Source organism: Colletotrichum gloeosporioides (assembly GCF_011800055.1).
Source record: "Colletotrichum gloeosporioides strain Lc1 chromosome Unknown consensus_16, whole genome shotgun sequence".
Lineage (NCBI taxonomy): Eukaryota > Fungi > Ascomycota > Sordariomycetes > Glomerellales > Glomerellaceae > Colletotrichum > Colletotrichum gloeosporioides.
Window position 1 is genome coordinate 395,680 of NW_025544661.1, and position 25,954 is coordinate 421,633.

Below are 25,954 nucleotides of genomic sequence, written 5' to 3' on the forward strand. Positions count from 1 at the left end.
AGGTCCATTGCAGTCGGAAATACCGCTCTCTGTATCCGGAAGGCTGAGCAGATATCTGACGGCGCCGGCTTCTCCGATTCACGTTGCCTAGTGAAGTGCTGTCTGTTAGCTATGATCTTGTAGATGTATGTTGAACCCTTGGTCTCTCAAAACCTTCAAAGTCCCGACATGACCATATGTTGCGGCTTTCTGAGTTGCTCCGATTGTGTCTCTGAGGGGGTCTATTGATTGCAGGTCGATATCATCCCCGGTGCTGCAGAGTCCAACCAAGCGAGTGCGCAGCGCTCCAGCTACCTGGAATCCTTTGCATACAGGTTGGGATCCGAATGACGACATGGATCCAGTTCTCGCGTCACAGCGTTTCTCGGGATATCCATTCATTATCATCTTTCCACAGATCCAAAGATGGTAGTAGTACCACGGAGGCATTCTGTTTTCCCTTGTGCGTGAAAGTCGTGCTTGGCGCTGTTCAGGGATAAGGCGCGGATGATCCCATAGGCTATTCCATGGAACTTTTGGGAGTTTCGGAAAACAAACTCGGTGTTGTGGCTATGGTTGCAAATATAGTTACACCCTTCTCTGAATTCCAAATACGGTAGACTAGATAGAGAAGGGGTTGGAAGGCCACAGAACACTTCGTAGCTGTGGAAGAGGCTTCCATTTCTTATCGATGACCCCAAGGCTTTCTCCTTGATCCGACTGCGCTGATTCAAACTCTTGTACCCCTGAGCGTTGAATTCGAGCAAGATCTGCTCTGTAGAGAGGCAATCGCGGGTATTCGTGTTCGGCCATATGAGTTGACAAATGCACAACCTGCTTCATAGTGCTCTCGGCTTCGACCAGTCTCCCTCCCTTCTCCTGTATCAGCGCCCGATTTCCCATTATTTGTACTGTCATGGGGCCTTTCCCCCCGTCAACGTGGTCCGTTAAGATCTCTAACGCCCCCACAAGAGCTCTCTCAGCCTCTTCGAATTTGCACTGATGACAAAGACTCATGCCTAACTCGCTCTTACATCGAACAAGCTCCACGTATAACTCCCTGGTTTGAAACCCAATATGGGTATCTTGCAGAGCCTGAAGGCAGATCTCTTCCGCTTGCAAGTAATCTCCTTGCTGCCGGAGTAAATGTGCCTGATTTGCCACACTTCTTAGTAAGACTGGATGACTCGAGCCGTAAAGCCTGCGAGTGAGGTCGACGGCCCGGGCACATATCTCGTATGCCATGGTTGATTCGCCAAATTCAATCAAGACCTTCCCCAGGTCCGACACTATCTTTGCTTGCAAGACATGAACACCACCAGGAACGGTCTCGCAGCGATGGAACGCTGTTTTAAGCAAGCCTTTCGCCACCTCAAGGTTCTTCTCAGCATGGTATAGAGAGGCATATATCCCCAAGGACTGAATTATCGCAGGATGGTTATGTGGGTACATCTCCCCCTGCAAGACCATGACTTTGGAGATGATTCGTTTCGCCTCCTCTGTTCGCCCAAGCTCCCCAAGCGAAGAAGCCAATAGTTGCATGTTCCCCAAAACATGGGGGTGCTTCTCGTCGAGCTCGTATTTGGCTTCTCTGAGAGATATCTCCAGGTGCTCTACGGCAATGTTGTGCTGCCCGAAACTACCGTAGAAGCATGCGACATTCCCTCTTAGTAAGGCCTTGGACGAATTATTTTGGGGTGTGTCTTCGATTTTGCTTCCCAGCACAGAACCAGCGTGGGGTATCATTTTGCTACACAGTTCGAAGTTGACCGGGGCGTCGGTGGGAAATACCATAGAAAGTGCCTGGAGGGCCTTCCCGGCAAAATGTGCCGACATATCTTTCTCATCCAGCGAGCGTTTGGTAGCCAGATGTATGAGCCGATGCATGTCGATGCTCTGGTCTTTGCTCTCAGAGACAAAACAGAACGCCTTGAGAAGTCCAAGTGCTTTCTCGAGATCAACTGAAGATATTTTACTTTTACCTTCATTTCTGACACTAGGACATGAGCCGCGGTCAACTTTCTTTCTGATCATGCTTGAATGCGTGATCTCCCTGTGTTCCTTCTCATTTTCCAACGCCCCCCTCATTGCGACACATTTGTCGTTATCAAGGAGCATACTTGCGTCCTTCGCAGGCAGGCTTTGTATATACGCCGTTAGAAGCTGTCGTGGAATGGCCTGCCGGTCGAATGACGTGATGAATGACAGCAACTGATCTGCCAGCGGGTCCCGTCTTTGGATCTCATTAAAGGATACCGCCCACGTTGCCATGATTGCGTGCGGAATCCCAGACTCCCGTCCTACAGCCTCGAAGTCCTGACTCAGCAATCCGAGCAAAGCATCGTCGCTTTCCGCCAGTATCTCAAGGTAGCGTGCTATGCTTATGCTGTTTTCCTGGATGAAAGCGGCAGCCTGGGCTAGTGCCAGCGGCAGGTTCTCTAGGCGGTTGGAAAGCGCCAGGATATCCGCGTCGATGAGCTGGGAACTGCTGTCCCGAGTAGACTTTCGAATCATTTCTGCAGACTCGTCGCTGCTCATGGCCTCTATTTCCAAAGGCTGGTGGCCTTTCGACAGCCTAACCCCAGTCTGCTTATCTCTGGTCGTGATGAGTACGGAGCCATGGTCGCAGTCTGGGATGAACCGCGCCAAGCCTCCATTTGACTCTGACCCAGGCTGGGACAAGGACGGCGGAGGACAGAATAATTCCAGGTTGTCGGCATTATCGATCACCATGAACCAGCACCCATGGTCACTTCGTTCGAGCCAGTCCTTGACCAACGTCAAGATGTTTACTGATGGACTTTGGCGATTGGGTATACCGAGTGTCTCTGCAATGTTTGCGAACGCTTGCTTGAAGCGATCCTCATTACTGGCGTACACCCACAAAATCGACATATCAGGACGCGATTTCCGCAGCCAATGCACATAAGACAGAGCTATCTGTGTTTTTCTTTAAGGGATTAGCGCATGATAGTCTCAAAATACCTGCGGGTTAACTCACCCAACCCCTCCAAGACCGTAGATGCAAGCTCTCGGCTCCGCGTCGTTTATATCGTACTGAGGTCCATGGCAGAACGTTCGTTTTAGACGTTCGAAGACGTCAGATCGGCCAACAAAGTTTTTGTTCTTTCTATAAGGTACAATAACTACGATTCCCAATTAGTCTAATCATTTTGATATACATGTAATGCTACGTACAATGAGCGACACCACCGTTGCCAGCCTGATGCTGCTGGTCTGTAGTAGTACCAGTTTGGCCAGAGCTTGATACCAGGGGATTCAGTGGCGAACTGGTGATCGGTTTGGATCGATTCATAGACTTGGTGAAGCGTCGAAGCTCACCACAGACGTCAACGAAGCCAGGGTCCACCGGCCCAGTGAACTTTGCCATCGAGCGGTGATTTCCATGTATCCCCAAACAGCCTTTCCCGGGAATGATTGCGGAATCTTGGGGCACGACCTGTCCAGGGTATGTTAGTCATGGGCAATCCACGACACCTGAATCCTAGAGCTCTAATTACCAGGCCGATGCCAACCAGAGGTAGTTCCTCAAAGAAACAGGTAATCTCAATGTCAACTTGTTGCAGCATCGTGTGAAAGCTGTCTTGGATTTCGGCCAAAACCTCCGAGTCCGGGCGAAGCAAATCAACGATGTTGGGGTTTGTTTGCTTCAGTATTCCTACTGATCGAGAAAAGCGATCTGCCCATACTGCGAGGGCCGATCCGTGATGAGGAGTCCCAAGAAACAGGATTCCGCGAGTTGACTCAGCCACGCTGCTGAGGTGTGGTTCAGGCCTGTGATGGGAACGGACGAGAGCCTGGCCAGGATGTCGCAATCAGCATTCCAGCCTTGATGAGCACGAGGTAGAGACCAGGCTACGGCCGGAATCAACAGCAGATGTCGGGGGCTTGACTCACTGCTTTACACAGCAAACCTCCCAGACTGTGGCACACGAATATGAGTGGGCGCTCCTGCTTGGCTTAGCTTCTCCCTTCTGATATCAGAGCTTCAATACCATGTACTAACCTCCTTGTCATCCTTCTCCCGGTAGTTGGCGAGCCGTGTGAGAAAGGTCGATGCATGATCTCTGATGCGGCTGACTGAGACCATTTCCTTTGGGCTCGTGACTCGTGCATCGTATCCGTATGCTAAAATTCGAGCATTAGGCAACTCCGAAGGCAGAAGCATCTTGGGCCACGGCTCGGTCATGTTGTCGGCGGTCCAGCTGTTTTCTCTGTGCCCCATCAAACCATGAATGAAGACGATACTTTGCGGATTGTCAGCGCGTGAACCGCACCCAACTTGGAACAGGCAGAGTTACTCCACGGCAGCTCTGTCCCCATCTGGGTCATGGAGTAGTCTTAATCCCGAGGGAGGCGTCACTTGCTGGGAGACATTGGACGCAGCTGGCTGGGTTGAAGCACCCGTGGATGCCGGTTCGTTGGCACCCTCTAGACCGACCGGTGATGCACCCCCAATAGCTTGCGATTCTCGGCCATGGTATCTTCGAAAAAGCTTCCTCATGTTAGTTACCGCGTCAAGTACAGCTGCTTCGTTTCTGGCCCGGTAAGCTTTTTAATGTTGTCAAAATCAAAGAGAAAAGCCCCAGGGCGTGTTCGGAGCCTGATCTGCTCGTCAAAAGAGGGGAAGGCTCTGATTTGATGCGTCTCATTTGATGGGCGCTTCGACGAGGCAACCAATCGGTTCCAAAGTTGCCTTGGCTGCAGTCTTTCGTTCGCATTGGACTATTCTAAACGCCCGTAAGATATATTAAGCAAGTACCTCGGGTGAGGTATGCAGCAGGCTAGCAGTCGTTGGAATTTAGTACTAGTGAAGTGACCCCGGGAGAAAAGCCGAAGGAAAAGAGGGTGAGTACATGCACTCAGGACCATTCTTACTCAATAGTATCTCAGCTTATTTGTATATAATATTCTCTAATCCAACAAGCCGCATATGCGTATCGTCAAACGACGCTACGAGAGCCGTTAATGCAAGCAGGCCATACACCGTACCTATCCAAACCGAACCATGTACCAAACCACCATTATGAGAAATCGCTCGCTAATCACCAGCCACCGGGGGAATCATGAAAGTGTACCCAATTCATTGCCGAACCACCGTATATCCAGCTTCCAGAATAGAAGTAAAGCATCACGTCATAACGTCAACCTAATCGCTCAGCCTAGAAGGCCGCCGCCCATCGCTGCATCGTGTTGATGAACATCCTAAAAATGAGCCCGGCGGCTCCGACAACAACAAAGACTTGCGACAGCTCCCACCAGTGCTTCAGGCGGACCTCTGTCTCGACGTAACCCTTCTTGTTGTCCTCGCTTGGTGGGAAGCGGCCGTTGACGAGGTACTCCTCCATGAGGGCGTCCTTCTCGTACCACCTCTCGCGCACCCAGGCGTCGAATTCCTTCCGGTCGTGTAGGGGCATGTCGGCGACGCGGAAGCGGCGCCAGTGGAAGTTGACCGATTTCGGGGGTCGACCCTGGAAGTAGGTGCTCCCAAGGGTGAAGTAGGACTCGCCGTACTTGCCACGACTGGAATGTTGTTAGCTCATGTCTCAGATGGGACCGGCCGATGCAAAAACTTACGGGACGCCTTCGTATGCGACAGTGCAGTCGTAGACGTAGTCCAGAGTCCCCTGCAACTCCTTCAGGCAAAAGTACATGCCGGTGCTGCGCGGAAGCAGGAGGTGCTCGGGATCCTTGAGGCCCGTCTGCTCCGCCCATGCCGCCGACTTCCTGCGGCCGTTGCCTGACAAATTTGTGCCCTCCGGGAAGAGAAGCAGCCACATCGGATCGCGGTGCTTCTTGCCACTGGGTGTAGTGTGCTCCATCTTCAGCTTGCCGAGGCGGTGCGCCAGACGCGGCTGGTCGGTAGACATCTTGCGCGACATGAAGATGAAGCCGTAGAACATCATGCCCCAGCCGACGAGGGGGATGTACTTGAGCGACTCCTTCAAGATGATGTAGATGTGACCATGCATGCCCGGCTCGTTGGCGTACGCCACCCACCAGAGGTACAGCCAGTCGGTATAGATCTGGTGGTTCGCGATCAGGATCAAGCGCTCGGGGAAGTCGAACTCGACGCCACCGCCGGGAGTCTGCCGTATTTGGCCCGCTACCGATGCATCGCCACTTATCCGGATCTTCGTGGGGCCCCAGATGTGCGTCATCGCGGTCGTGGTGAGGGCGAAGGACTGTTTCGTCAGGGCCATGTAGGCGTAGTAGAGCTCGCGGTTGACCAGGTACAGGCCGCAGCCCATCAGCTGGGTGATGAATATACTGGCGCAAGCTTCACGTCAGCTATGGTTTTCCTTCGTCGCAGAGCAGGGTCGGGTCGGGAGCTTCGTACCTTGCGCAGCATGCTGCGAAATAGACGGCGAAGGAGACTCCACGGAGGATTTGCATCAGCTTGTTATGCTTGATGCGACCCGCCGGATGTGCGTCGCTTGGTTTCCTGAGCAAGCCAGCATTTGGACCTGGAGCTGGGACGGCATCGCCTGCCTTCTTGTGTACGTCGGTCGCCATGATCGCGGGGTAATGTTGGAGGTTTCGGTCGGTTTGGGGGAGTATCGCAGGCTCGAAAGGCATGCGGAAGAGGAGTTGGATGTTTCTCGTAGGTCTGACGTCAAGCGGCGAAGATCGCAGGTAGATAGGGGTCGGTGGAGAGCTTCGTGGCGGTTTGATGAGGAGTCGTCTTCGTGGTGTCGTGTGCGAAGGACATGTGAGACGGGCAGCTGGACGGCAAGCTGGGATGCTGCTTGGTGGAGGACACCAACGTCGTCTTCAAGTCGAGAGAGTACAATAAGGTCAGGCCAGGTAAGTAAAGGTAGTTAAGGTACCTGCGGTTAGGCAAAGGCAAACTTAAAAGTAGTTGTTAAGGTGAGGAGGAAACAAAAGACGGACGATGCCAGAGACATCCGCATGGAAGATGGAACGATAGAGACACTGGCGAGAGTCATGGGTTTGGTCTGGTCATGGTCTGGTCATGGTCATGGCTTCCATGTCTGGAACCGAAGCGGCCGAGCGCAGCGCAGTCAGGTTCAGGCTCCGTCCGCCGGCTTGATTTTGGGCGCCGAATATGGACGGGGAAGGAGTCAAGAACCCCTCCAACAACCATCCGACCCGACGGGTGGTGCTGCCTTCCCGTTCGCTGGTGGTGACGCTGTAGTGCTTGCTGCCTTGGCAGCCTGCGACTGCTGTCTGCGACTGCGACTGCGGCGCTGCCGGCTTCCTCGGAGGGAGTCTGGACCCTGCCCGCCCAGCTCTTGCCCGTCTTTGGTGCTGCCTGCAGGCAAGCTGTCATCGCGCTAGCTGTAAGGAGGATAGCGTCATGGTGGGGCACGCGCACGGATCTGGATGAATGCGGCGTGACGTTATGGATCAACAGAACAGCCGAAGTCCGGCCTCAGTTGCCCCAGTTATTTCCGGTTTTCGAGGTCGGTCGGTGTCTTCCGAGCCAATCCCGCCGCCTGTTTTTCGCATCGACCATTGGCACGTGCGCATACTCGGAGGTGAGCTTCAGGTGAGCTCAAGGTGAAGCCTTCACCGAACTTCTCCAGAGCACTGATGGAGGACCAGCTGATCCCGCTGACTGCATCCCGAAGCATGCATGCATGCACGGCACAGACAGAATCCTGCAACCCCGTTTGAAGTTTTTAATCTTTTGGCATTTCAAACTTACTGCATAACGTACACACAGATCTTTCCTCCTCAGACGAGCCCCACCTCAGTATTGAATCACCAGCTTCGTCGCCGAGACCCCTTTCTTGAGCCGCTCAAGCCCAGCCTGAATCGACTCCAGCCCCTTTCCCACCACCTCGGGGTCCGGCTTGGCCTTCAGCTGACCGTTCTTGAGCGCTCCAGGCACAAATTCTCTCCAAACCGGATCGCCGACTTCCTGAGGATTTTCAGTGATTTGAAAGGCCGTCTCTGTGAAAACTGTCAGAGTAACCAGCACAACTTTTCGTAATCACTTACCGAACGATATGATCGCATTTTGACCAAAGTCTCCCTCAACAGGTAGCACCGTTATCACTTTGTGCGCCCCAAGCTTGTCGAGGATAGCGCCGATGGGTTGCAAAGATTGAGGAGAGGAGATCGCATCGTAAACTCCCGCAACGTCCGTCCCAGACAACACCCTGATGGCATCATCGACGATAGTTGCAGAGTGGTAGTCGAGAACGGTATCAGCTCCTAACTCTTTTACCTTTTCAAAGTTGGCTTTTGAAGCCGTCGTGATGACCCTCAATCCCGAGGCAACCGCAAGCTGCACCGCCGTGCCGCCAACTGATGAGGCTCCACCCCATACCAGCAGCGTCTTTCCTGTCGGCGATGGCTTCAGACTTGGGAGAGGTAGGCTGAGATACTTCTTCTTATAAAGGCCCACTGAAGCAGTTGCGATGGCGAGGGGAAGCACCGACGCCGCCTCGAAGCTCATGTCGTCGGGAATCGGCGAGACGAGGTTTGCGGCGGCTTTGCTGTAGAGCTGGAAGGTTCCGAACTCATGATTTTGAAGTCCAAGACCGGTACAATATCTACAGTCAGTCATCAGTGAAAATCGGTCAATCAAGGGGACGATGGCTCGTCGGATTGTGGACGCACCCTATCACCCGCTGGCCCTTTTGCAGATGAGTAACACCCTCGCCAACATCTTCGATGTGTCCAGCCGCATCCGCTCCTAGGATGGTTGGATATTTCTGCACAATCACTCCGAGATCTCTGATCTATAATCAGCCTTCCGTTTCACGTGCTGTTGCGAGCAGTCTTACTGTATTTTCCACTCGGCGGGGTTCTGCCTTCACATCAGCCGGAACCTTGCGCAATGGACCAGTGAAGAAGCGCAACTCACTAAAGCAGTGACAACATTCCTAATAACAACCTCTCCCGGTCCAGCCGTAGGAAACGGGGCATCCTTGATTTGGAAGGGATATGATTTCGGCTCAGTGAGCCAGGCAGCTTTGTTGGTAGGCATATTGACTTGCAGCAGCTTGGGGTTAACAGCGACGAAGGGGAAAGGGTGCTGTGGTTTAGCATGGGCAGAGCATGGGCAGACTTGGCACTAGATATCACTAGCACTCTTAGATATACTTCAAGGATTCGGCGAAGACGGAAAACCGAAAATTCGTCCGATACTCAGACGCAATCATCGAGGAAACCATTCCTCGAAGCGGGGCCGACAGGCGTTCGTCGGATAGTGGAGGGGGTCGTCGGGTTCGCGGTGGGCGTTCCGAAAACTCTCCCCTACTATGACGACCCCGTATTCAACATACTTGCATAGATGGCGGCATGTAGGCGAAGATTGCCTCTTCGGAACATATTTCGCAGGAGTTTTCAAAGGTCGCATTCGACGCCTAAGAAGTTTGCGGTTCCCTGTCTTCTAGGTATGGGCACTCAGAGGTGCGCCCCAACTTCAGCGCTGATTCAGACTTCAATCACTGGATTGAACTTGACTGCCTACCCGCAACTAAGTTTCTTCCCTGAAAAACTCCAGCAGACAATATACAATTGTATCCCACCTCATGTCAAATCAAGTCCACCAAGATTTCCTGCTGCTTAAATGTTGCGATAGCATCTGCTCACGCAACCAACCAACTCACCAACAGCTAAGATTCCCCAGACTGCCCGCACCTGTAAGGGTTCCTCTTCGCCCCGCACAACCACTAACACCAAACGAGCAGATCCCTGCCCGCCGTATATGAGCCCCAAATCTCGCCCGAAATTGCATCCAATTGGCCTGCTGGCGAAATGGCATCGCGTCAGATTTCGGCTGCTCCAAGTCATACTCTGAAGATTCTAGGTTCGATCCCTGGGTAGGTCGGGATACATTTTTGCGTTTCCGACAACATAGTTTTTAAATCTTTTCCTGATGATTTTGGGAATCTCAATAGATGAAGTTAAGTTCGCGGCGTTTCTGAACGCCTTTAATGCCAGCAGCCTGGATATGGTGAAATCTGGATATCTTCGAGCTGACTCGAGTCATCTACTTGTGTGTGATGCTAGGTACGGTTTCTGCTGTTTCTACCCCTGGCGCTGTTACTGCTATTGCCATGATCTCCTTCACTATCATCATTCTTGTCCCTGTTCTCGTCCGTCGTTATCCTCCTTCTGCGACGTCGTCCGTCATCGTCTGTCGTCGCCCTTCTTCTCCGTCGTTCTCGTCCTCGTCTTGGTCGTCGTTCTTGTCGCCGTCGAGCGTGCTGCTGCTCCACCCCCCGCGACTTGACAAGCGATCGGCCTCATCCGTGGCGTGTCTAGTGGGAAGGTGCCGCTGATTGTTATTGCGGCGTGTCGGTCGGCAGAAATACCATTGCTGACAGAAGCTGGTTGCACAAGATAGCGCTTCCATGACCATTCGGTCAGCTGGTCGGCTGAAGGCTGTAAGAACAGCACCTCGCGCGCTCTCAATTAGATTGTGTAGCCCAACCCAATCTTTCATCTTCACGAGCGGCTTAAATTTAGAGGCTTCCTCGCAGCGGTCGCCGTAGGTTTTCACCATCCAGGCAAGTGTCTCTACCCGCAGGCGTTCGTTGAAATCCTGGCCATACTGCCAGCTGAGATCGCTTAAATACGTTAACATGTCAGGTTTGGGCCTGGCGCCCTTGTCAACACTTGTGTCAACAGCCCACTTCGCAATTGCCACGGCTTCTTTTCGCAGGCGAACCGCGATACCTGCCCAATCCCTATCCAGGAAGTCGGCATGTGGGAACCCGGCCTTTGCAATCTTTGGCGATATTTGCTTGTTGCGGACAGCCGTCTGCACCCTGTTCCGGACTGCACGGAGAAGCCGGCCGACATAGTCGGCGTATGCATCGATTGCAGCGACGTGGTTTAGCTGATATAGCTGTCGCTGCAACTGATTGCGTTCCTCAACTGCTGTTGCATGGGATGCTGCTAGCCGGGCGTTCGTCTCCTTGAGTGCTAGGTAGGACTCCAGCCTCGTGTGTGCACATTGGATAAATCGGATGGCCCTCTGTGCGTTATCTAGGGATCCATTTGCAAGCTCGCGATGTCCCCAATCTGCCTGCTCTTTCAGGACAGCGGCAGCAATCCGTGTACTATTGCTGATTACTCGAGACCCTGAAAGAAGCCTTTCAGCACAGGTGGTGGCGCTTGCAATAACCCCGTCCTCGGCGTTAGAGTCCGGACACTGGGAGACAGGTGTGGCGGCAAGCTGGATGTGTTGCGTTTGAGTTGGGGTTGGGAGTACTGTTGGGCGTGGAGGGGATGTTGTGATCGTCTCAGCTAGACTGTCGCGGCTCCAGGTTCTCGTGGTCCCTGTTGACATCGCTCGGCATGAGTTCCGTAGTCGATCGCGTTCTACGTCGGTAAGACGTCGAATCCTCTCATCGTTAGGTAAAAATCGTAGGAAAACTTGACGGTGTAGTGTAAGGCCGCTCTCGCATCGTCCTCTGCGCCCCTGTGGAAGGTCCCGTCGATCGCGCCGTCCGTTGCGCTTAGCATATTGTGGAGGCCTTCTCTATCTCTCTTCTTTAGGAGGGGCTGCAGGTCGGTATGTGCTCTTTGGCACCTCTGCCCGTACGATCGTACAATAAATTCCAGCTACTCTCCGCGCAGAGGAGGATCAGAGTTCTGCGCAAATTGCCACGCGACGTTCGTCAGGTACTCCATCATTGCTTGGTCGGGGCATGCGCCCCTGCCCTCACTGGGGTCAAGCTCCCACATCATGGCTGCGCGTTCTTCGCTATCCACCAACTCCGAGATCTTGCCCCAGTTGCCTTTTGTAAAAAGGTCATGAGGTGTGGTAGTGTTCGTGATGTCTGTAGGGCAGGCCACACTCGCAACGTCCCGGACCGAATGCACCGAAGGAGGCGGCTGAGGTAGTCTCCATACCCGTCCACTAAGGACCTCTGCCGGATTTGGTCCCGTTCTCGCATCAGAGCATCGTTGTTGTCTTGTAATCGCAGATAGGCCTCCAGACGAGTGCGGGCATGTGAGGTGAACCGAGCGGCCTCACCAACAGACTCAGCCGTGCCTGTAGCTACCTGGTCATGACCTCTGGCAGCATGCTCAAGAACCATATTGGCTGCCTCGCGTGTGCCATTGCTGAGGACCCGCGTGCCTCCCAGGAGTTGGTTCGCAAAGCTGGTGGCATTGTCGAAAATAGCTCTCTGCACAGCGTTGTCTACGACTGACGGGCAATGTCGAACTTCGGTAGTTGGGAGTGGTGGCATCCGTAGAATCGACGGTCTCTGCGGTGATGACATCGGCGTTGTGTAAGTATGCTTGAGACGGCTCTGTGAACAGTCGTATGGAGAGGATATAACCATCAGGATGACCTCCGGTACAAGAGATAGGGACGACAAAGGACGAGGACAAAGACATAAACAATAAGGGTATAAAAGCTCAAGGGCATCAAGAACAAGGACGAGGACGACGAGGACGATGAGGAAGACGAGGACGACGGGGGTGGGCAGGAGCCATCAAGCCTAAGGATAATAACACAAATAAGGGCAGGAAGAAACAGGACTAAGACCTCCCATCCGCTCTTTCTATCTTAAGAACGTCGCTCCTTCCTAGAAGCGCTCCTCGGCACCAGCAGGAACGCATGCGAGGCGCTGGGCCCCGTTCTTCCTGCCCTCGTCCAGTGTTTGCTGTCGTCCTCGTTGTCCTCGTCTTTCTCGTCGTCCTTGTCGTCCTCTTCGTCCTCGTCCTTCACGCCACTTCATTTGTTTTTCTGGCCTTTTCCAACAACATATCGACATACCACTCCAGCATGGCTACGAACCCGCCTAACCGGTCCAAACAGGACTTGAAACCTCGTTACCGCCTGAATTCGGCCTAGTTGGTTGCATCATACACGCACTTGACGCCCGGGGAGCAAAGGTTGGGCGACGATCTGATCCGCCTGCTCTGGGACAGAAACCGACTTCTACAGAACCTCAACAACGACGGCATCGAGCTCGAGCAAGCCCGCAAGTTGGTTTGGGGACTTGTCTTCCACAACTGGAACTCAAACGACGAAACGCTCCCACCTGCTCAAACCCCCCGCCGCCGCACATATTCTAGAGTCAAGGTGCCGGTCGGTCACCTGATCTACGATACGCCTCCAACACCGGTGCGTGAGGAACGCCGAGCCGGCGCCCGGGTCTACACCAGGCCCGATTTCAACGTGAATTCCGACACAGTTGAGTTTCCCATGTTTGACTCGAAGAGCGGTCGCCTCCCTTCCGACACCGACATCCGCTACGATCCCGACTACCTTTGCGATATCAATAGAGTTCACAATCAGTGCGTCATGGACATGGACGCGGCCGAGCTCAGACGCCAAGGTCGCCTCAACACACGCTGGGTAGTCTACTATTTGCGCCACAGATTGCGACTGTCCCTCGTCAACCAACATAACGGACGCGACACCTGCGATTTTGCTTGCGGCCCGGGCATCCGCAACACTGAAGTCGACCCCCGAGACCAAACTCAACCTATCCTGTCACGGGATCAAGAGGATCTCACACCTATCGTCGAGGTTGACCTTTGTTCGGACTACTTTGACTGGCAGGAAGATGATATGAACGAGCTACAGGCCTACAGATTTAGCATGCGCGCCAACCATCAGTACCATGGTGTCTGTGGCAGTTGTACGTGTTTTCTCCCATTTGACTTGGATAAATGCTAACAACAAACCACAGCGGGCTAGCAACTATAATAGAAGCTAGATAGCCCTTAGAAGCAAGAGTTACAGAGCAATAGAACTTCAGAGATAAAAACGTGTTGATACGCGAACTTGGTCTACCGCTTGCCACCGACAAACTCCGGGACCAAGATTCAACACGCTTCGTATGAAACATGCCTCAGAACTGACCTGGAAGATCCGGGCTTAACCTTTCCAAGGCACGATGACTTGCCAATAATGCCTGGACTCATATTGAAAGACATGGCCTTCATATTCGTAACTACCGATCTTCTCCAGCTACATGAAGGAGTCCCGTCCGGTGTAATTACCACACGTTGCTCACCAACTAAATGGCCCGAGACCCATATCAGGTATTCCAAAGGGGTCATCTTCATCGTCAGTGCGACGTCTGGGCCTTTGCTCCCAGTAATCCTGGAACACGCTCATCTCTACCGCCTCCTTTGTCGGGTACACCCTCCAGAACGGGTCATCGTAACCATTGAATACGTACTTGTTCACCAAGAACAGGGACTTCTCCTTCTTGTTGATCGCGTCGCTGAAGACCGATCGCAGGCTCGCGTCCTCTGCGCGGTGCAGCCGTGTCTTGAGACGGTTCCTGTCACGGCGGAGGTGGCCGGCCATTTCGTCGTACTCTCCACGCAGGAGCTTGTCCGTGTAGCGGTTGAAGTCCCTTTGCCTGCGGCCGCTGGGCGTGTTTTCTTTGATGATTTGGAGGAAATCGGCATGCCCTTGTCCGTGCTCGTTACTGCGAACCCATCCGTCCTCGCAGAATAGGTGTGCGATTCGTTTGATGATGTCTGTTGACGGGGTCAGTGGGCGGAGCGGACGGACAGGTGGGGGACTTGGCTCCTCAGTGGGAGGCGGGGTCGGATTCTGCTGGTTAGTTGTTGGTTCCAAGGCATCGTTTATTTCATAAGGACTGGTTGTCGGTAGAACATCAGATGCCGATGCTTCTATTGGAGACAGCAACGGATTCTGGTTCTTGGCCATTGGGTCCCGATCCTTGAGTATACTCAAAAGTCCTGGCGCTGGGGAATCCGAAGCCTCAAGTGATATAGAATCACTCAGCCCCATTAATGTTGAATCCTTGGGTTCAGGCACTGCTGAATCCCACGACCCAGGCGCCGATGAGTCCCATGCTACAGGTACGAATGAACCACATAGCTCCGGATATGGTATTTCAGAGGGTGGGAGATCCCACGGCCCGGGTGCAGTCGAATACCACGGCTCCACTGCTGGAACATTCAGATTCACATACGTGGATTTCCAGCTTGCAGGCGTCGAGCTTTTCTCCCTTTCCAACTCTTTCTTATACTTATAGAACGCAGCTTCATAATCAGAAATAAGTACCCTTTCCTCCTTCATTCCTCGCACTAGCTCATCCCAGGTTGGATTCGTTCGCGTGCGTATGTAATCCACACAGTGGTTGTTACTCTTCGCACCGCACAGCTTGTGAAGCGCCACCGGCAAGCCATCCACATGACAGCCCATGTACCTGAGGACATAATGCTCGCGAAAGATCTGGCAAAGCTCGGTAATGAGATCGTGGTACTTAGCTTCGTCTGCGAAATACTCCAGCAGATCTTTTGTGTCGTCGCGCACGTGGCGGCGATAGTCCTCTGTAGTGTAGAGCTCGTCTTTCCTGGATGCTGGGAACAGGCCTGCTTGAGAAGACTCCTTGAGTTTGTTAGCCGTCTTCTTCGTAACTGGGCATAAAGGCCCACTGGAGGAGATTTTGAGAGTTTGATCGGCGAGGGCAATGGCTTCCTGGAAGAATAAAGTGTCTTTGGGTGAGATGGTAGAGTTTTCCATGGTTTGTACATGTGATGGTCCTGCAGACATGATGGTGTTTGGTAGGTGAGATGGACGCTGAGGCTGAAGTTCAATAGTGCTGCGAAGGCATGAGTTGTTTTTTCTGAGTTTGTCCGATGAAGAGAAGAGCAGCTTCATGTTTATGATGATCTTGAGGCTATCGGAGATGGAGCTTGTCCGCCAGGGTGTGAGGACCGAAGTGCCGTGGTCCACTCACACAAAGCTAAATCTTCGTTGCCACGGGTTGACCAACGTTGGTCAACTTTTACGCGCCAACTTTTATTCCAGGTACCTTATTCTTCCGTTGATCGCATTTCGTTCGCGCCGCTGTTTTCTCAAATAACCAGACTTTATTAAAGAGCCTCAAAGCCGGAGATTATGACTTCAACCCCGTCGAGCCAGTTTTTGGTCTGCTGAATGCAAGCCAGAAGAACTCAAAACATGCACTATCTTGAAGTTCTACGGCGCAAGGCGGAGCGAATGGGTCTTGATTTGAAGAAGCCACGGGCCAACCCGTTGGTGCAAGAGTTGCCGCACCACATACGCCTTTTTGGCATGCCCTCGCCGCCCCCCTATTTGGAAGCAAAGCCAAACCAGTCTGTTTATAACCGTATGTCATGTGACCCAAGCTATGTCAAGACGTACATCTATGTCCATTCCTAAGAAGTGGATGAGGGCACCCGAGGGCTACACCGAGCCAGAAGACGGGATCACCCTCATGGGACTGGATGGACTATGAACGGTGGCCTCTAAGATTTCGCGCAAAGTTGCCGTGACCCTAGTGTCATAGGTTCTCCTGAAAGATTGCTAAACCCATTTTGTCAGCAGGCAGTGCAACGCGAAGCTTCAGATGTGGCCTGACCGCCTCTTTCTTTGCCCCATCTACAAAACGGGCTGAGTGGCGTCCTTCAGCTTCAGTGTCTTGGGCTGCTGTACGGCTTGTGGCCTCTTCGTCGGATTGTCGCTCGGTTTTCACTGGAACGGGGGATTCCATCCTGAAATTGTCTGGATCGGAAGTGCGGGTTGCCTGTTGCGGGCTTTTCGGTGCAACCGCGGCAGCGTGTGACAGCTCAGTCTGGCGTTTGCTGAATTCGCGTATGGCTCTGAGAGGATCAGGACCCATCATGTCGTGTCCCCACTCACTGAGAACCTGGTTGTAATCGTCTGAGAATAAGGAAAACGGTTTTTCTGGTCTCTGTTCGTTTGCAAAAGCATGTGCTGCCACAGTTTCTGGGCCAGTCGGCGGCACCTGAATGAGCGGATGGCTCCGTCTTGATGCCCGGCCTGGGTCCGTAGACGGCGACATCGGCTGCGCTCTTAGCCGCATGGGATTTCGGCGTTCGAGAGGGGGGCATTTTGAGCGTTCTGGCTGGATTGGTGAGGCTCAAAATCCAAGTCGGGCTCCCGAGTTCGAGACGGAACGAGTTGAAGACGCGATCCCTGAGGCCCAGCTGCCAGAGGACATGGATCTAAATTACATTGGACTTCACGATCAGCTCAGAGAAGCGAACGCGTCAGGACGCGCCCTGATTGGCTGTTTGTCAATCAATCAATGATCCACAGTGGAATTACAATCAAATGAGAGATCTTTCATGAAAGCTGCTCCAGGCTCTGTATCAACAACAGCTCAACACCTGCTTGTCGATTGATCTTCTATGACTTCTGATCCAGAGTTTCTGCGCGTCTTGCGTGTCTTGCCTATCCCTGGATAAACTCGTGCCGTTGAAGGTAACGGAGATTCAATGGGGTGACAATCAGGATAAGGTCATCATTGAAAACCTCATCCAGAAAATGGCATGAACCGATTGACCGTCAGATAAACGCCGGACGGCTGTCGGCGAAGAGAATAGAAATCTTCGATGTACACAAAAAAGCGGCCAGCGACATACAAAAAGAGAAGCACAGACATTGGCACACTAACACGTAGTGGTATCGCCATATCTGGGTCATCTTCAACCGACAAATTTCTCCACGCCGTCGCCCAGCGGTGCAGCCTATTGTATATGCGCTGTTTCAATCTTGGCGGCGTTTGTGGGACAGCTGTTTCCAGATCATTGCGGGTGGTTGGAAGCGCCGATAGCTCATGATCATTGGGTTGTTGTGAGGAGGTTGCGTACTTGGCGTTATGACGCTGATGCCACTTGTAGACATCGACCATGTAGTACAACCCGCCTTGTAAGATGAAGAAAGCGTGATATGAGGCAAAGATTCTCCAAGAAAGTTGCTCTGAACGAGTTGGGAAGTAAAAATTCCAGGCTAGGAGAAATGACGCGCCAAAAAAGCCGAGAACCAAAAAGACGAGTGGCAAGAAAATTGGGTGCGCAGGAAACCAAATATCTGGCGGAACTCGATCCCATAGTCGCTTCTTCATACGACGGGAGAGTAATTTCAAACGCATCAGATACAAGAAACGATAATAGTACGCGATGTGAGCACCGAACAGCCAAGGGTTCCCGCTCACGAAATGAATAGGAGTTCTGTACCAGTCGTTGTCGTCGACGGGGAGGTTAGGGTGCGTCTTTTGGACAAATAATTAGTGTTTATCTGCTCCGGAGCGGTTATAAGCATACCTCTGACCTGGCTTTGGCACGGATCTCTTTGACTAACTTTCCGTTCTTGGTATCTATGTACTTTGGCTGGCTGACGGAGGGTTTCCAGTACCAGCATACCGAAGTGAAGATTGTAACCGAGACGAACGATAGTGCTGTGAGTTCCAAGGTGGTCATTGGAAGCCCCTTGTGTATCCGTGAGATCTGACCAACACCGAACCATATGACTTGGAGAACAGTGAGAACTCTGGAAGCACATTTTCAGCTACTGCATTCCGCCTCAGGGCTCCCAAACGCTATGTCATGGACTTGTGAGAGAAAAGAGAGGAATCAGTACCTGGACAGGGTGTCTGCGGTGTCGATCTTGGCCACTTTCATAGATTCCATGTCCGGGAAGTCTACGTGCCCATGTTTTACAAGATAATAAAGCTCTTCGGCAGTGATTGGGAACCCCTCTTGGAAGTCTGGGCTTCTCAGAAATAAGCCGCCCATATCAACGTAGAAAGCATGCCGGTACGTCCAGGTAACCCTGTTACACATCTCCGCATCGCGATTGAATAACTACAAACTCGGTCAGGGGAGCCTAGGTCCGTACTTCGCACGACTTAGGCATTGTAACATACTTTTACACTCCTCCGTGCATTTGACAACTGCCCCACTGCAGTCAAGAAAAGAAAGTCGGGTCCCAGCAGACCTAGCATAGCCAGGTGAAATTTATCGATAAAGTGATGATACCCCCTGTCCGAAGGAGATGAGGCATTGGGATGTGTAGCAACCCAGCAACAGAGAAGAACAGTGAAGCAACAGTCCCAGAGAATTTCAATACTTCCTCGATCATTGGAAGTACCAACCCAGCCATCCACAGGCGCATGGATGTCAATAACATTCCCGGTCTCTGATGACTTTGTTCAAAGAGTCAAAAGTCATAAGGTAATAATGTCTTCTATGGGGGTGGAGTTTGAAGAGATGATAAGCTTCTTAAATGAAGTTGGTTCGCAGAAAGCTACGCAATCCTTCTAAATCTGCGTTGCAGCCTTACACGGCCAAGCAAGGGGAAAACGAGAGGAACAACGGAAGGATCTTGATCCCCGCATCGGGAGGCTTCAAGACCAATCAAAGAGTTGAACAATCTGACATCTTCTCCATTATGGGGGAGAAAAACTGACAGCCTGATGTTATCGGCGCTTACATAGGTTACATCAGGGCTCAGCTTCGGGGGTCCTGTCTTGGCATGCGTAAGCGCCCGGCCTTTCAAAGGCCCTCCACGGAAAAGCACTGAGGCCTCGTCGGGAGCATCCCATGTGCGGTGACCCCTCTCTCCATCGTCCACATCTTTTCTGGCAGCTTTGACGACTCGAGTGAAAACATGTTCTGCCAGAAATGGCAAAACACCATTGAGGGACTGAAAGAGCACTAGAACTGGCGGCATAGTCTCTGGCATTGTTCGCTTGTGCGCAGTCTATTTGGACTCAAATCCAACTTCCCACGTACTTTGAACCACGTCGGATGGTCCATCTGCTGCGAGAAATATTGTCTGTTCTCGATGGAACCGATTCCCCGACCGCTGTCCCACCAACAACATAATCGATTCCACCCCTGACCCCTTCACCTTCAAGCAGAGCACCTCCACATTCGTGTGGCGCCCAAGTTGTTCCTGAGACAGATAACGCCGGCCATAGACTATTCCGAACCACGAATCATCATCCGCCCCTATCTCTACCTTTGCGTAATTGTGCCTTTGACGCACCGGCTTCAGCACTAGAACCGCTGCATTTACACTCACCAGCGTTATCATGAACCCCTTGACTTGCAGCAGGCCCCCGCTGCTGACCAGCCCGCTGCTCTCAATCGACGGGTGTCCATCAGCTTCAATCTCCAAGCGATTGTCCCTGCCCCTGGGCATCCAGAACTTCCCAGACGCCACGTTGGACGAGCTACAGAGCACTGTGAGATTGACACCTCGTCCCCTCATCAATCTATCGTAGACGCCCTCGAACCCGAGGTCACAATGAACGATTATGTTCTCCGGGAGATCGCTCACGAGTCCCATGTATCCGTACACGAGGTCTTCTTCTCTCCCGTATTGTCTCTCGTTGTTATTGTTCTACAAGGTTGGCAAATCCGCCGATTCTACCTAGGAAGAGTGGCTCAGGCATCAACGCACAAAGCGTCCTGCCTATGTTATGACTGAGAAGCTGACGCTCCAATTGCAGGAGGAAGCCTTCCTCGGCGTTAGCTCGGTCTTGGACGTTTCTGCCCATCTCTAGGCGGAGAAATCAGAGGAACGGGAAAACGCGCCGTTGGCACATCTCGCTGCTGTTACAGCCTGATGTGTCGTTCTGTGTTCTCTTTCTTCCTCGCCCATTTTGTCAGCTTTGGTCAGCAACTTGGCCTCTTATATAGAGCGAGGTTCTGGCTGCTAGGTATCTGAATCAATCTGGAATGGACAGCGATGAAGCCATCTTGAGAATCAAAGGCACCACTGTAATCGTTGGCATGACGTCTCGAGTTGTCCACTCCATTCTACACCGGCACCTACAGAATAGAGAGGAATACCGGGAGGTTTAATCTTGTTTTCGTCTGTATCCTTTATTGAAATGATTGATGCTGTCGATAGCCTCAGCCTCGCGGAGCGTACCCTCAAGCTTGATGCTGGCGAAGCCGATATCTGTCATCACTTATCATACACTTCATCAGCACAACGGACCACAACGCCTACCAGTGCTGCTCCGGCCTTTCCCCGTCGATGCAGGCGGAAGCTGAGGTTGAGAGTATTCAAAATAATTGGACAGATCCCTACTATTTATACGACCATAAGATGGGCAGACGACTCGACACCAACGCCGGGTTCAGATTACAAGCTCAAAGCGCGACTCGCCTCCACAACAACTCAACGGTCACCGCCGTCCATCACCTCAATTCTGCTTAGTTGGCAGAGTCCATTGACGATCCGCTAGACTGGGGAAAGGGGATCGCCGATGACCTCCTGCCCGTCCTATGGCGCGTTAACAGACTTGATGATCCCATGGCCGACGACCTGAGCTATAAGCGGGCACGCGACACAGTCTTCAAAGCAGTATTCCGCAATTGGAATACCAACACCCAGGTCTACCCGCCAAACCCGACTCGCGAGCGCCACCTCACTGACACCACTGTCCACGTCGGCCGCTTAGCGGAGAATGCCCAGGCAGCAAAGAACACGCCACAGAAGAGGCACGACAATACCACCTAGACCAAGCGAAACATGAAGCGCATCGCTGCCGCCCGCGTGTACATGAAAGTTTTCGCTGACTTCCCGATCGCTCAGCTCACTTTTTCGATTGTAGATTAACCCACGGCAGGCATACTATGGTTTACAGCGCATCCCCCCAAAAAGGAATATCACGCTCACACCTCAGTGCTTCACAACACTAATCCCAGACTAAGAAGCTATGTTTATAAAGTTGGCTGATATCAACCTATGCGTCAACCTGCTCTATGAGCAGTTCGATCCTAGCTATCTGGGCGAGTAGTAGAAATCAACAACAATATAGACAGTAACGAGAGCGATAGCAACAACAATGAAAACGAGAACGATAAGGACGATAAGGACAACAAGGACAACAAGGACGACAAGGACGACAAGGACGACAAGGACGATAAGGACGATAAGGACGATAAGGACGACAAGGACGACAAGGATAATAAGGATGATAAGGACGATAAGGACGAAAAGGATAACAAGGACTACAAGGACTACAGGGACGACTGGGACGAAAGGGATATAGGAATAACAAATCATTAATCTGAACTCTTAGACCTAGGTAGTAAAGTAGTTATCCGCCCGGTTAGTAAGAGTCTTCCGTCAATATGAACTGGACCTCTCAGACGACGACTATTTAAAAGCTCTGCCGATAGCTGAAGGGCAGCCAATGGACCAGGCAGTTGAGATGAGCATCTTCCAGAGGCGCCGAAAAGCTTCGCTCATGAAGCGGGATAGCCAGGGAGACTGAGTTGGCCAATGTGTAGTCGGACCACCTCAACCTGTGCGCAGAGGGACGCGTGATATGAGGCGCAAGCCATTCGGTCTCGACTCCGGGCTCCAATTCGATTCTGTGCAGCCTGCCTGGTCTACTTCTGTCCGAAATGACGGACACCGCGAACTTTCCGTAGACGGTCTAGGGAACGACTAACTCATGCGACGTCTCAACCATGGGGGCTTAAGCTTAGTACAAAACCGAGTGGCCAAGACAGGGGAACCAAGCGGAGCCGGTGCGCAACGCGGGAGGGACAAGCAGGACGACCCGGGGTGGGCAGGCAATAAGCTCAATAGAGTTTGGACGATTGGGGTCCGAATGAAATGGCTGAGACGTGTTCATCTAAAGCAAGGTAGAAGGGCGTCCAGAAGTCTCCGTCGGGGCTGTCAAAATGAAACTGGGGAAGGACTCTAACACCTTCAGGGGTTGCGTGCAACTACCACCACATTACTCGTATTTAATCACCAGAAGGACTAAGATCAACAGAAACCATACCGCGGGAAACTTCTACCACTGTAATTTTTATCCTCGTAATATCCGTAAATTCCGACACAAAGGTGCCTACATGTAGTAAGTATGCGTGATACGTGACTTCGTGTAGTTTGGTGCAGCTCCCCTGGCTTAAATCTTCAACGAGAACGCCAAAGTGGTCCCGCGTGGCTCATCTCTCAGCTTGAGGCAATTTTCAGTGACTCTTGAACTCATTTTAAAACGACAACTGGTCTGGGCTATACCTATCCTCAGAGGCTTAATGCGCCCATCGGTTGCGGGAGCAAAGTGATGTGGAGTTCGCGGCGTGCCAAGCGGTTACAAGTTGCTAAAATGCAATCATGACTCAAAGACATTGACTTTTCGACGGCCGCAATGAGGACCGTGACCCGTCGTAAGAGGTGTCTCTACGTGGAATTTTACCTTAGGAATCTACTATTTTTAATAATGTCGAAATTATTAAAGACGTGCATGTCGGCCTCAACGATTGGTGAGATCAGTCAGCTACCTCAACCACTCTTTCGCACCACTCTCGCTTTGGAACGTTGATACCCATTCACATTCACGACAACATGAAGTCCTCATTCGTTTTCGCCGCCATCGCGTCCTTCCTTGGCGCCGCTTCGGCTGTTGATCTAGTCTGCTACGGCACTGGAGTTCCTTCGCCTATCAGGAAGGGCGATATTGAGTTTGCTATCAACAACCGGCCGACTGAGCTGGGCATTCCCGGAGGCACAAAGTTTACATACCGCTTCAAAACTTGCATCGACCCTGAGAACAGTCCCAAGGAGGTCGCTGTAATTACAACACCCAGCAGTAAGTTCTTATTACCACTAATTGTACATTCATGTTGCCGAAAACAATTGGCCTTTGCCAGCTCTTCTTTTATCAACGGGCCTTGCAAATCTGCCCTGTCATCTCTCGCCGTAGCCCGTACTGGTTCATTCTCCGAGTCAATTTGCTAACAATTACAACCTAGTCACGAGAGAAGGATCGGTTAAGCTGGCGAACGGCGTCATCGAGTGTAGCACTGACGGGCCCCCGGATTCCACCTGCTAAGCGCGGATGATTGTCATTTGAGCGCTGCTGTCTTGAGATATCAAATTCATTTCTAACGAATTTTTCTGGGGTCGCTTTCTTGAAATTGTTGATTGGTGGCTACTAAGTTCTGAACACGATTGAGAGCAACACTTGAGGCTTGATGCCCTGGATTATCTGCTGCAGCCCAATTGAACGCTCTTCTCCTCGCATCTCAAGACTTGACCCCGCCTGCCTTGTGCCGGATTTCCTGGTACATTTGCTCTTCGCCAAGGTAATCCGCGTCATATCTGAATCGATCCTTAGAGATAGTAGTTGGGAAAGAGTCCGTTCTTCCCTTCCATCTGCCCGCATATCTCAACTCAAACAGCATGCGCATGACTTGCAGATTTTCATCTCGCTCCCATCTCTTAGCTTTTGTCGCTCCGTATCCTGATTTCTTCTGCAAGAAGATCGTCGTGGGTTCCAGGACAAACGACAGCCCAATAATCACGAATCCCACGGCTAGTAGAAGCGATAGTCCCAAGATAGAAAAGTTAAGTGTGCCCTGGGCATCCCTAGTAATTTGGGATTTGCACATTGCTTCATGTGCATCTTGCACCTGCTCGTCGGCTTCCGAGCTGTTTGCGCTGGCGCTCCAAGCTTTGAAGATCGATCCTGGCACAGCGATTGAAGGTCCCGTGGCGTACTCCGTCACTTGGTGCTGAAGCTTGGACAGAGCATCGGCGAAAAGGCGTCCCATCTCCCTCTTCCACTGGTCGGAAGGCAATTTGAGCTGCGTCAATTCCGCCACCAACTCTTGTGCCTCGAGAAAGCTCTGTGTACGTGTCCATATCAAATGGTAAAATGATGATATCGAAAGATGGAATAACAGTCGCTCTACAGTTGCCAGTTGTACCGGGTCGAGCTCCAAACGCTCTTCTCGCGCGCTTGACATAATCTCGCCACTCCCTACCAGAGAAGTGCAGATGCCGTTATTGGGATTGCAAATCTCATGCCTGTCGGCACAAGCAATAGGGCTTACGTATCGGTCGGGCTGATAGTAAGTGGTACCATCCTCAGTAACCACAGGAATATTGGCTCCAAAAACAGGATCGTCATTTTGATGCAGATGAAGGACGGAGTTGGGTGCGATAAACATCAGTGTGATATCTCTGTGGTCGAGGGCCAACGCATCTATCGGTTTCCAGTAGTTGTCGGTTCTGTGAGCGAATGAGACGTAGACTCCAGTGCCATATCCAATGTGCATATTCTGTCCATACTTGTTGTAGATATGCGTATAATTCCGAGATTCCAGGTTCCCATACAGATACTTGGTCAGAACGTTGTCTTCCCACCCCAAAGTCTCTGCTTCGCTTCCGTTCACATCTCGGGCGAACCTGGACCCTGTGATGAGTGGAGCACACACGGTTTCTCTTCGGTAATCGACGCGATATTTATCAGCCCCGTTGATACCCAAATGCGATTGTGAATTGATCACCTCCGACTCCATTTTGAAAGCGCTGGCTCCGGTGGATCCCGCGCAGATGTCGTCCGCAAAAGGGCATTCGACAGATGTTCCCGTCCAGCGTATCGAAGAGACCGGTAGACTGTTGCACGAGGCCGCTGAAGAGTTTGTGTAGCACTGTCGAGCATAGACTGAAGCCATGGAGTTGTCGTAGGTTGATTTCTGTTGGAGAGCGTCCCTGTCCGCCGGTTCAAATGCACCACAATCGCCCGCAGCCAATAATCGGAATTGTGTGGCACCATCCGAGATACGAGACGAGAATATGGCTGCAACTGCAAAGACCGCAACATACAAAACTCCGCCAATGGCCCATGGAAGTGTTCTGAGGAGTGGGTAGTTCGCGTGGCCCCGCCAATTCCAAGCCTGACGGAGAAACAACCCAGTGGCGGCCATCGGTGTCGGTGTGTTTCGGAGAATGAGTTGTCGTTGGTAGTACAATCCATCATGTTCACCCCCAGATGCAAGGATCTGATGGCATGCAAATGTGACAATCCTCCAGAGCCTCGTTGCGACCACGGTGACGAATGTTGCGATGAAGGCAAGCAGAAGAGCCCCGTCGCGGGCGGACATGGTGATCGTGGCGCCTAGAACTCTACCATGGCTCCAGTCAATCCAGACTCCCGTGTGAATTTCCTGAGACATGGTCACTGAGGCCGTCGGCGACAGACGCTGTTTGCTGTGCAATGGGCGATCTTGCTGCTAACATTCACGGATTTCGTTCAAACTCCTACCGGGCCAGATCACTCTTAAAGAGTCGGACCCGGAACATTTTACTGAGTCAACAGCCCGCCCTCGTGACAATTTCCGTACCGCTGATTGGAATGGGTTGCGATAGCTCCACCACTCCTCTGATTCGATGCCAAGAAATGTGGCTGAAAGCTGAAAATGCATCACGCTACGA

General features: G+C 52.1%; 9 protein-coding genes and 1 pseudogene across 10 annotated transcripts; 2 read left to right on the plus strand and 8 right to left on the minus strand.

Moving 5' to 3' along the window:
* Nucleotides 1–709: 709 nt before the first annotated feature.
* On the minus strand, nucleotides 710–4,332 carry GCG54_00012850 (uncharacterized protein; the record flags this gene model as incomplete). Its single annotated transcript, XM_045412718.1, has 8 exons — nucleotides 710–754; nucleotides 811–2,929; nucleotides 2,981–3,125; nucleotides 3,190–3,439; nucleotides 3,501–3,774; nucleotides 3,898–3,974; nucleotides 4,007–4,281; nucleotides 4,302–4,332. 8 exons carry the CDS (start codon nucleotides 4,330–4,332, stop codon nucleotides 710–712), a joined length of 3,216 nt encoding a protein of 1,071 aa, XP_045268724.1.
* Nucleotides 4,333–5,162: 830 nt separating this feature from the next.
* On the minus strand, nucleotides 5,163–6,516 carry GCG54_00012851 (putative acyltransferase; the record flags this gene model as incomplete). Its single annotated transcript, XM_045412719.1, has 3 exons — nucleotides 5,163–5,523; nucleotides 5,578–6,270; nucleotides 6,341–6,516. 3 exons carry the CDS (start codon nucleotides 6,514–6,516, stop codon nucleotides 5,163–5,165), a joined length of 1,230 nt encoding a protein of 409 aa, XP_045268725.1.
* A 1,201-nt stretch (nucleotides 6,517–7,717) lies between these two features.
* GCG54_00012852 (Dehydrogenase azaJ) lies at nucleotides 7,718–8,962 on the minus strand (the record flags this gene model as incomplete). The annotated part of the gene is made up of 5 exons (XM_045412720.1): nucleotides 7,718–7,920; nucleotides 7,969–8,525; nucleotides 8,593–8,714; nucleotides 8,760–8,786; nucleotides 8,840–8,962. The coding sequence occupies 5 exons, from the start codon at nucleotides 8,960–8,962 to the stop codon at nucleotides 7,718–7,720; spliced, it is 1,032 nt and encodes a 343-aa protein (XP_045268726.1).
* A 1,122-nt stretch (nucleotides 8,963–10,084) lies between these two features.
* On the minus strand, nucleotides 10,085–11,275 carry GCG54_00012853 (uncharacterized protein; the record flags this gene model as incomplete). Its single annotated transcript, XM_045412721.1, has 1 exon — nucleotides 10,085–11,275. The coding sequence occupies one exon, from the start codon at nucleotides 11,273–11,275 to the stop codon at nucleotides 10,085–10,087; it is 1,191 nt and encodes a 396-aa protein (XP_045268727.1).
* Nucleotides 11,276–11,550: 275 nt separating this feature from the next.
* GCG54_00012854 lies at nucleotides 11,551–12,029 on the minus strand (annotated as a pseudogene). The gene has a single exon. A coding segment is annotated over exon 1 (479 nt).
* Nucleotides 12,030–12,724: 695 nt separating this feature from the next.
* On the plus strand, nucleotides 12,725–13,645 carry GCG54_00012855 (uncharacterized protein; the record flags this gene model as incomplete). Its single annotated transcript, XM_045412722.1, has 3 exons — nucleotides 12,725–12,747; nucleotides 12,835–13,586; nucleotides 13,638–13,645. 3 exons carry the CDS (start codon nucleotides 12,725–12,727, stop codon nucleotides 13,643–13,645), a joined length of 783 nt encoding a protein of 260 aa, XP_045268728.1.
* A 315-nt stretch (nucleotides 13,646–13,960) lies between these two features.
* GCG54_00012856 (uncharacterized protein) lies at nucleotides 13,961–15,484 on the minus strand (the record flags this gene model as incomplete). Its single annotated transcript, XM_045412723.1, has 2 exons — nucleotides 13,961–14,515; nucleotides 15,062–15,484. 2 exons carry the CDS (start codon nucleotides 15,482–15,484, stop codon nucleotides 13,961–13,963), a joined length of 978 nt encoding a protein of 325 aa, XP_045268729.1.
* Nucleotides 15,485–17,234: 1,750 nt separating this feature from the next.
* GCG54_00012857 (uncharacterized protein) lies at nucleotides 17,235–18,905 on the minus strand (the record flags this gene model as incomplete). The annotated part of the gene is made up of 4 exons (XM_045412724.1): nucleotides 17,235–17,972; nucleotides 18,025–18,250; nucleotides 18,341–18,564; nucleotides 18,627–18,905. Coding segments are annotated over 4 exons (1,467 nt in total), but the record flags the coding sequence as incomplete, so codon positions are not given.
* A 4,175-nt stretch (nucleotides 18,906–23,080) lies between these two features.
* GCG54_00012858 (uncharacterized protein) lies at nucleotides 23,081–23,567 on the plus strand (the record flags this gene model as incomplete). Its single annotated transcript, XM_045412725.1, has 2 exons — nucleotides 23,081–23,324; nucleotides 23,488–23,567. The coding sequence occupies 2 exons, from the start codon at nucleotides 23,081–23,083 to the stop codon at nucleotides 23,565–23,567; spliced, it is 324 nt and encodes a 107-aa protein (XP_045268731.1).
* Nucleotides 23,568–23,760: 193 nt separating this feature from the next.
* Nucleotides 23,761–25,695, minus strand: GCG54_00012859 (uncharacterized protein; the record flags this gene model as incomplete). Its single annotated transcript, XM_045412726.1, has 2 exons — nucleotides 23,761–24,363; nucleotides 24,430–25,695. The coding sequence occupies 2 exons, from the start codon at nucleotides 25,693–25,695 to the stop codon at nucleotides 23,761–23,763; spliced, it is 1,869 nt and encodes a 622-aa protein (XP_045268732.1).
* Between the last annotated feature and the right edge of the window lie 259 nt (nucleotides 25,696–25,954).